The 9,666-nt window shown below is 36.3% G+C and overlaps 1 protein-coding gene across 2 annotated transcripts; it reads right to left on the reverse strand.

Annotated features, from left to right (window-relative positions):
* Nucleotides 1-1,528: 1,528 nt before the first annotated feature.
* Nucleotides 1,529-4,128, reverse strand: LOC104086807 (7-deoxyloganetic acid glucosyltransferase-like). Of its 2 annotated transcripts, none has more exons than XM_009591146.4 (2): nt 3,452-4,128; nt 1,529-2,560 (listed from the first exon to the last, which is right to left on the reverse strand). In XM_009591146.4, exons 1-2 carry the CDS (start codon nt 3,954-3,956, stop codon nt 1,632-1,634), a joined length of 1,434 nt encoding a protein of 477 aa, XP_009589441.2. In that variant the 5' UTR covers nt 3,957-4,128; the 3' UTR covers nt 1,529-1,631. The 2 variants fall into 2 exon arrangements, with proteins under 2 accessions (XP_009589441.2, XP_009589440.2); XM_009591145.4 differs by having other exon boundaries at nt 1,529-2,593; nt 3,452-4,125.
* Nucleotides 4,129-9,666: the final 5,538 nt, after the last annotated feature.

Below are 9,666 nucleotides of genomic sequence, written 5' to 3' on the forward strand. Positions count from 1 at the left end.
CAAAGCATGGTGACCATATTTGCTGAAGTTTATCATCCCCCCACCTCCCCCGCGAAAAATCTTGGGGAATAAAGGTTCATCAGTCGACCCAGGGATAGCTCTTCCCCTGTCTCCTGGCATTAACGTAGAAGACATGCGACCGTACGCCACACAGAAGGGCTCACCTGTGCCAATCAGACTTGGTAACGGAAGCAAAACTCCAAGATGACGGAGTCAAGTCCGTCGATCAATGAGAACATGCCCAAAGTGAAGGGGTACGTATAAACATACGTAAAAGCCTTCTTGGTGAAGGTTACCCGCTCGGCTAGGTCAGGAGCGATGATATTCAAATCTTAACAGGCACAGGCTTCCTTCACAGTAGGGATGCTCGAAGGACGGATGGAAGAAGGATATACACCAACATCCCATGTGCGGGGGTTAGCAGAAGGGATCTCTTCGAAGTCTTTAATTGTAGTAAGCCTTCTGGGGATAACGATGTTCATCGTAGGAGCAACAACATCATCAGTGTTTTCTTTGTTCTTTGAAGCACTGGAATTTCTGGAAGATGAGGCCATTGTTATCGGAAGGAAGTAAGGGTTTTTTCTTTGAAGAAGAAGATTAAAGAAAGTTGAAAACAAGTGTGAGTTGAGTAAAGAGAGTTTGAGAGGTTTTAGAAAATTATAAAGTATAAAAGGAGAAGATTGAGGCATATAAGTATAGAAATAGGCGGCTAAAATCGCGACCATAATTACCTCGAGAACCGGCGAAAGTGTTATTGAATCATAGGATGACGCGTGTTCGGGGAATGCCGGAGAGACGTTCGTCTAATCAACCATCAGAAACTTTTCAGAAGGGGTCAGAAAATTTCCCGCCAAGAAAGGTATCTTCATCAACTTTCCGATGACACAAGGATGTGCAACCGGAATGCAAGGGTCTATCTGTATATGGTAAAATGTGCTTATATTAAATGCTCGCATAATAAAGCGATACGTGGAACCGAAGGCAGATGGAAAGCGAGGCAAATGGCAATCAGGCCCGAGGGCAGCAATCTCGTTTGTTTCCGAAGGGAATGTTGTTCATAAACACAAAATAAAGGCCTTTATCCGGTAGCATTTAATGGAGAATATTCTATAGCATTAAGTACGTAGTCTGTTATAGAGAATATAACATTCAGTGTCTACCGTTACACTTTCTTCAACGACCCTCATAGTTGTCATTTAAGAGAGGCTTGATCCTAGGACCTTGTTCCCTAGGAACAACTATAAATAGTGAGCTCAACAACCATTTTAAGAGGGGAATTTTCCCACAAACTTATGTTATATACTATTTAAAACTCAATAATATTTTAACTTCTTGCTTATTAATATCGTTACCACTGCCTTCGGAAGCTCTGCTTTCGGAACCAGGATTTTTGTTGTCTTATCTCGATTTCAACGCTAAGTCTTATATTCTTGATTAATTTATTTATCACTTTGGGATCAAATCGATTCACTTGCATATAAATCACGTATAAATTTAACTATATTATTTTACGGGTAAATAACTTGTATCCCATAAAAGAAGAAGAAAATATCTATTCTTTTAGTTGAACATTGGAATATTTATATCAGTTGCACATGTGTACAAAATAATGATGCTAAGTTTTACCCTTTTTATCCAATGCAGTTAGATTTGATATCCTTCCCTTTTCTGCCTAACTTTTTAACGTCATCGACAAGACATTGAAGAGCATTGTACGATGAACCTCCATCTCCAACACTTTCTTTTGCCAAATTAGATAATTTCTCAGCTGATTTCTTAAACTCATCCCTATTTGTTACCATTAAATCTTTCACCATCTTCTCTATAATGTATCTATCACAAATGTCCTTCATGTCCACCCCAATTTTCCACACCTCACCCACAAATCTACTTGTGACTCGTTGGTCCACATAAACAGCCCAACAGATCATGGGCTTTCCTTGAACAATACTTTCCATAGTCGAGTTCCATCCACTATGAGTTAAAAACCCACCAATAGCAGAGTGGGCCAATACCTTTTCTTGTGGAGCCCAACTCACTATGTAGGCTCTTTCTTTGCATCCCTCGGCAAGCTCCTTCACAAATTGGTGGTTCGATTCTTCTCCCCTTAACAAGTTGGACCTCATGACCCACAAAAATCTGATTCCACTATTTACTAACCCATGCCAAAACTCCAAGATTTCCTCCTTTGACAAAGTTGCCATACTTCCAAAACTTACATAGATTACTGATTCGATGGGCTGCGCATCGAGCCATTGAATTGAACTGTGGTCTTCTTCCCACAAACTATTTGAAGAGGCTGATATTGGCATCCTTTTTTCAGCAAGTTTAGTCTTCAGATGCAAGTGTAGTGGCCCAATAGCATAAGTTTGTTGACAATGAGAGCGAATGAGGGAGAGCAATGGGCCGTCTAAATCTTCAAATGTGTTTAATATGAGTCCATTGGATCGAGGGATACTCTCCACTTCTTTGAGTGCGATTTGGCAATAGGGGTCGGTGGCATAATCGATTAGACGATAGAATGGAAAATCACGACGGCGTAGAAGACCTTGCATGCCAGCTACATTTTCGAACAATGCGTCCAAATCATTTCCTTGACAAGAAAGATAAATTTTTGGCTTGTTTAGCTGAGTTATATGTTGCCATAAATCATAAGAGGCGTTCATCCAAAATAAATAAAGTGAAAGTATTTTGTCTTTTACGTAGATATTTTCTACTTGGAAGAAACCATTGGTACTAGAAGAATCCTAGTGTTTTATTATGGAAAAGAGTTAATAAAATGATAAACATTGACCTTATCTATTCTTGAAACTCGAATACATATTACAGTAGTATTTAACTTTGACCAAGACAAGTAATCTTAAAATATTCGAAAAATTATTGAAATAACTAGGATAGAAATTAACGTCTTGATGCTGGCAACTAAGATGGAATTTTATTTTAGTAATTGTATCACATAAGATATTATCCAGTAAGAATTTCGTTTAGTCACAAGTAGCATTTCCTTATATTGAACATAGAAGCAGATACTTCCTCTGGTTCCACTTTACTTATTATTCGAAAAGTCAAGTCAAATAAGTTTATTTCACAATGAATCTTTTTAATATATAAACTTGTTACATATTTTAACTTATAATATCTTTTAAAAATATGAAATAAATTACTCCAAAAAAATCTGAAAATTTTATATCCGAATTAATATAATTGTTTTAGGTAATTTGATCAACAGAGACATAAAATGGAAGAGAGGAGTGCGAAACAGTGATATGCTAAAATTTTATATTTAAGTTTCTTTTATATATGTTCACACGTAAAGTGTACTCAACACAACTCAACTTCTATTAATATTATATTATGAGGGAAAAGGGGCGAGTGGATAAAGAATGGAAGTGAAAGAAATACCATTTGTCGATGCATAATCAATTTTATATAAAAAGAAAAGGAAGAGTACCTTTGAAAGGAATCTCTTCGGCTTGAATGAGTTTCGGAATACAGAGATAAACCCAAAGGCAACAAGGACTAATAGTGTCGAAAGGGATAACTGGAACTCCTATCTCATTACCAATATCCACTGCATAATAAAACAACCCATCTGGTATAACACACGTCACCGGCGGCTCTGTAACTCCATCACTACTACTACTGAGCAATATTTCTCTCAGGAAAGGCTCCGCCACAGCTTGCAAAGAGCTAATAAGCTCTCCAAACTGTACCGACGATCGGGGATTTTCCTCCGGTAGGCCGTCAGAAATGGTCCGGAAACGGAACCGGGGATATTGCCGGAATCTTGATTCCACGTTGGTGTGACGGAGGAGAAGTTTCTGATTATGGTTGGTGTTGAGGAAAGTGACCTGCAAACCGGCGAGACAGAAGAGCTCGGCAAGATGAAGCATAGAATTGATAGGGCTTTGTATTGGAAGAGGGAAGAGGAGCACGTGAGAAGAGGGATGGTCCATTGCTGAACAGCTCTGAGTTGTCTCTCTGCTCCTTGTGGAGAATGGGAGATAAGATTGATCGCTTATAATAAAGCTTTGGCAGGGGTTAAGATTTTACGAATGACGACACAAAGATTTGTCAAAGATACTGAGCCTAGGATTTGTTCCTTTAATAAATGGAGTTGGTGCACCTTTACCTTGTTTGTGGTTCAATTCAATAATGACACTTCTCTTTCCCTCTACTACTCTATCTCAATTGGTTTTATTTTTTTCGTGGGTTTGCAAATTTATTTTTAGTTTTAATATTTTTTTTTAGATATATGATATTTACTTTTATACATAAAGATTTATCTTTTACGCATAGAAAATTTAAAAATAATATTTTTTTAATTTCAACATTATAAATGACCTTAAAAGCTCATTCCTTCTGTTTTTTCATTGAATAAAAATTAGTAACACTTCCCAACTTTAATTTCAAAATCAAAATTTCTCTATGTTAGAATAATAGACATTCTTCTCATCATTTCTCAATTGGTGTTTTAAACACCTATTTTATCCTCTATGTTATCAATATTTATCTCTCTTTTTTTTTTTTACTTTTTTAATATCATGATACTTTTTTCTTTTTTAAAATCTATGTTATGAACTTACTTACTATAATAAGTAAATCTCATTTTGAAAATAAAAATACAAATTACAATCAAGCATCACTTAATGACATTAAATAATAAAAATAATGAACGAAATAAAGATAAAATAAAATAAAATAATTTTGCTCGTATCAGTAATATAATTAATAACAATTACAATTTAAAAATAATATATTTACACAATTGAGAATAAAAATGGTGAGAACCTTATAAACATATATTTAATGCATGAATATACAATTTAAATTATTAAAAATAGAGGTACATTTTATAATAAATTCTTAAAAGATTAAAAATTTAGAAAATATAGCATAAATGACAACCTAAACTCAAAACTCAAATATTTCATTAACATGGCAATGTACGTGTATTTACCATATTTGACCGCGCGGAAAGTCATGGTTTTACTTTTTAAATTATTTTTTCTCTTTCTCCTTTCTCATCTCCTCTCAACCACCCTCCACCATATTCATTTGACAACAAAGTGAGTCGAGCCGAAATCAAACAAATATTATTAGAATTTTTAACCATGAAAAAAAGAGTGTATCAGTTATACAGAAAAAGAGAATTGTGTAAAATAATCTGACGGTCCATCTAATCTAAGTTCCTATATTTATAATTTGGTCATAAATAGGGTAAAAATGAATAAAAGACTATTTGAAACCTTTGTACATAATAAAAGTGGCCCAAATACAAAATGGTCCAACATAAATATATCAACCAATACAACCACTTAACAAGTTATTGTCACGGCCTGGATGCCATGTAATCCAAAAGCTCAACAAGTTTTACAAATCGGAGGTGAACACCATCTTCAACTTGCCTATAAATTGGTGATGAAGAGTACTCTAACCAAGTAGAGGTTTAGTAAGCACATCCGCCAGCTGCTTGGAAGTTGAAATATAGAATAGTTGAATTCAACCATCATTGAGCTAAGTCCGGATGAAATATCAATCAATCTCAATATATTTTGTTCTCTCATGAAATACTGCGTTCTTGCTACATGCAGAGCAGCCTCGCTGTCATAGAAAACAAAGAAAGGAAGTAAAACAGGAGCCAAAATCTGCTAAGCAAAAAACCATATCAATTCAGTAACCATTTTACTAAGAGCCCTGAATTCAACCTCAACAAAGGATAAAGAAACAACTAGTTGCTTCTTGTACTTCTAACTAATAAGACTGCCACCTAAAAGCATATAAAACCAAGTCACAGACCTTCTAGTATCAAGACAAACAACTCAATCACTATCTGAATAAGCATGGATAAAAAATTAGGGGAATCAGAATAATACAAGTCCTTATCCATGGTACCCTAAAGATATTGATGAGCGCAAAACCGGTGTACAAAGTTAATACTCGCTAATCATAGATAGTATAGTTATTAAATCGTCTCCACATGAATTGGTTTAAATAATTCTTGAATAAATTTTTAGCTTAACACTATTCAGAAAATGGGGAATTAGGTTGCAACAATTGAATATCAGTGAGAGAAATAAGGACATTGATAAGATATGTGCACAACTGTTAATTGAGATATAACTCTGTTCCAAGTTTAATTTCTATGTTATGTTGACTCTTTCGATTTGGTTAAATTATCTTTAGGATTCAAATTCTTCTTTCGAATGAATGGGAATTCCATTAAATAACCTAATGACAATTGCTATAAACATCTACACAAATACGTTTAATGATTGGTCTTACGAAGGACGTCTCTCGACTATTCCTCTAGATTAGGTTAATTGATAACTCTACAAGCTCTTTTGATTACCTATGATAGTCGTGAAATTTACCCAAATAAGATAACACAATGATATTCACAATAAAACTTCTCTTTCGATTGAAGTAGAATCACAAATAACTTCCAAATCAATTTGAAACTCATTCAACAAATTCAAGCACTAACAAAAGTCAAATGAAATCCTTGAATAACAGTCAAGGTACAATATCTGTCAATAACACTAGGACAAACTACTCCGTAATGGAGAAATTATTTATCACAGGAGTATTAAGAGAACAAGAAGACATTACAGCCCACAGACTCAAATAAATTTTTGTATTGAATAATTTGGATCAAGGGTTCCAAGTCTCCGTTGTTTCTTTAACTTCTTCACTCCAAAGGTTGTCCAAAATTCCAAGATACCTCATTTGGGACGATCTTAGGCTTTATATAGGTCAAGGGGAATGACCAAGAGTTACAAAATTAGGCCTGAATTAAGTTTCATGAAGGCGGACGTGCGCTGCCTTGCACCTGAAAACTTGGGCGCGCTCATCCTCCAGGTCTCTTACCTCATGTGCACATTCTGGGCTTCAGTTGCGTGGCCGCGTAACAATTTCTTCTTCTTCTTCTTCTTCTTCTTTCGATCTTTTTCCTCCCGGATTGTCCGTTATTTTTCCTATATCAATCTCATATACACCTACACCAAAAATCAATAAATCAGTCCATAATTCAAGCAAATTATCTATCAATTCAACTTGATTATTGATAAAAAGGGCCTAAAATGTCAAGCGATATTAAGCTCACCAAATACCCTCACACTTAAATTTTACTCATCTTGAGCAAATCCAGAAATTAACTGCTTTTTACACTATAGCCTCCTTAGACAAGTGGCTAGAAAGAATTAACTAGATACAACCCTATGATCACATTCAACTTTAACCTCAGTCATGCCATCCCATTGGAACCAAGGTCAAATCGGCACCAAATCCTCGATACACCTCCCAAGAAGGAAAAATGCCCTTATTCACACACTATTTATGAAGAAAAATATAGGGAAATAATGCAACAATCGCTCACACTCACAAAAGAAGTGAATCATGCCTTCAAGAGTACCATAAGTTTGGCTATCGTGTGACTCTCCATTGATGTAGGAACATTTTCGTCCAGATCATGTAGGGCTTTGCATTTGGTTGAAATGTAAGCAGTGAGACGGGTAGGATACAATCTGGATAAGAATAGCTATACTTCCCTAAGCACTTTAATACTTACCATTTCGTACATGACCTACACATTTAAAGTGATAATGACCCAAAACTCCCATTTCAAAACGAACACCCAGTTCTCATTTCTTTAAGAACAACATAACAGGGAGTGACTATCAGCAGGGGAGTGTTCTCTTATGTTCACTCTACATAACACGAGAGTATGAAAATTGTTTACCTTTTTTTTACAACATATTTTACAATTCCCTGCTCATGGGCATCACATACATTCAAGATGGTGCACGTTTTTCCACTTTTTTATGGTTCCACTCAAAATCAAGCCCTATCCCTACACTTAGTTCTTTTTATCTTTCTAGAATCACACACAGGGCACTTAAGTACTTAGGGATGATGACGGTTGAAAGAGATGGTTGATTCAAACCAAGAGTCAAGGTCGTAATATGGTTTCCAAGGAAAGAGGAATTTAGGGTCAACTGGGCTAAGTAAGGATAACTCATCATATCTTTGGAGGGGTCAAAATAGCAAAGAATGGCTAACAAAGAGAGCCTACGATTATTTTCAAACTCAATTATTAACTATAATTTTTCCTTGAGTCACAACCAAGCCAGGTGCTTTGTAGGGCATGATTACTATACAAACATTCATCTCACCACACTTAATATTCTGGATTGGCACTCGACTCAGACTGTAATCACCAATGGTATCTCCGACTCAAGAGGAAAGGAGCATGCATCCTACAGGTTAGGCTCAGTCAATTCTGCCAACCTTAGGCAATTTTTCAAAAACTTTTCCAAAACAAAGAAAAATCTACTCTAGAAAGCATTTGGTTCAAAATATTACGACCATGGTAAAAAAACCAAATAAGAAACCCATGGAAGTACAAGTCAAGAAGTTATCTATTTTGGGTTATTTAAAAAAAGTTAATTGAAAAATAACTATTTACAACCCCCATCCCACACTTAAATAGTGGCATGTCCCCATGACACAAAATTAAAATGTAAAGGTGAAGGAAACTCCCCTGAGTGGGTCAATCTGTGTCTGAGACTGTGTCGGGGTCCATGTGATAAGCCCAGTCAAGTGCACGCAACCATGCCATGATCTTTCACTCAGATTTTTCAGTTTGCCCCACAAGTGACTCCACTCGAGTACTCAGTCCATCTACAAAAGTTCGCATTCCAGCCATCTCCTGTTCCAACACAAACAGTCGCGCCTCCCATGAATTACTTGACGATGCACTCGTAACTTGGTCGACGGTTTACTAGCACCAACATCCTCCATGTGCACCTCCCTGTCCTCAACATATCCGTCAGAATACTCACTCTCAACCTCCTCAACAGTGACAGGCTCCTTCCTAATGATCACTTTATCAACTCGAAATTTCTTTTCATGTTTTACCTTCCTATTTGTTGCCTTATTTTGTAGAACTCATACCTCACGACACAAAAGTGTTGTCTTACAACGGAAAGAAGAAACCATACCACTGTAATGGTGAACAAATTTCCATCTTTTCTCAAATAGCCTTGGCCCCATCAAAATCATGTTCATTAATCAAACACCATATAAGAGTTGCCCCGGGACTATTTACCTATGTCTTGTTCCGTGACGACATCAGTCGATTATTGATGATGTGCAACCAACACTTTCCTTTAGTGGTTAGTGAATTATAGTAGAATTTGTGATCCTAGATCAACCACACCACTTCCTTCCTTAGTACACAGATAGTTTCGAAGAACACTACCCATAGATATAGTTCTCTGTTATGCATCACGAAGAGGTTATCTTTAAACACTTGGTCAACATACTCCGGCAAGTTATATACCCGTTGGATGGCTTCCCGCAAGAATTCTACCTTTTCTTCCTCACAGTATAAACAAAATCCTCATGCTCAGGGCAATTCGCATAAAATTCCTTAACTAGCGATAGATTAGCTTCATCAGATTTTTCAAAGAACATCTCTAACCTCCGGCAGACTAATTCATTGTGCACTTTAGGATACTCATTGATGATGGCACCTATGCCAATTCCTTGCTCTGGAACGGGCTTCTTATCCACCTTGCTATGGAAATATTTTTGAGCATCCCAAGAGATAAACTTATTTTGATCATAGGGTTGTGGGGTGCAGTGGCGCTTATTCTAGAAGTA

This window comes from Nicotiana tomentosiformis, chromosome 3, assembly GCF_000390325.3.
Source record: "Nicotiana tomentosiformis chromosome 3, ASM39032v3, whole genome shotgun sequence".
In the NCBI taxonomy this organism is placed as follows: Eukaryota; Viridiplantae; Streptophyta; class Magnoliopsida; order Solanales; family Solanaceae; genus Nicotiana; species Nicotiana tomentosiformis.

Bases quoted from the DNA above. Each gene is read 5' to 3' on its own strand.
- LOC104086807 (XM_009591145.4), bottom strand. From the start codon at position 3,956: ATGGACCATCCCTCTTCTCACGTGCTCCTCTTCCCTCTTCCAATACAA. The intron at 2,594-3,451 runs GTACTCTTCCTT...TTTCTTGTCAAG, and splicing joins CGAAGAGATTCCTTTCAAAG to GAAATGATTTGGACGCATTG.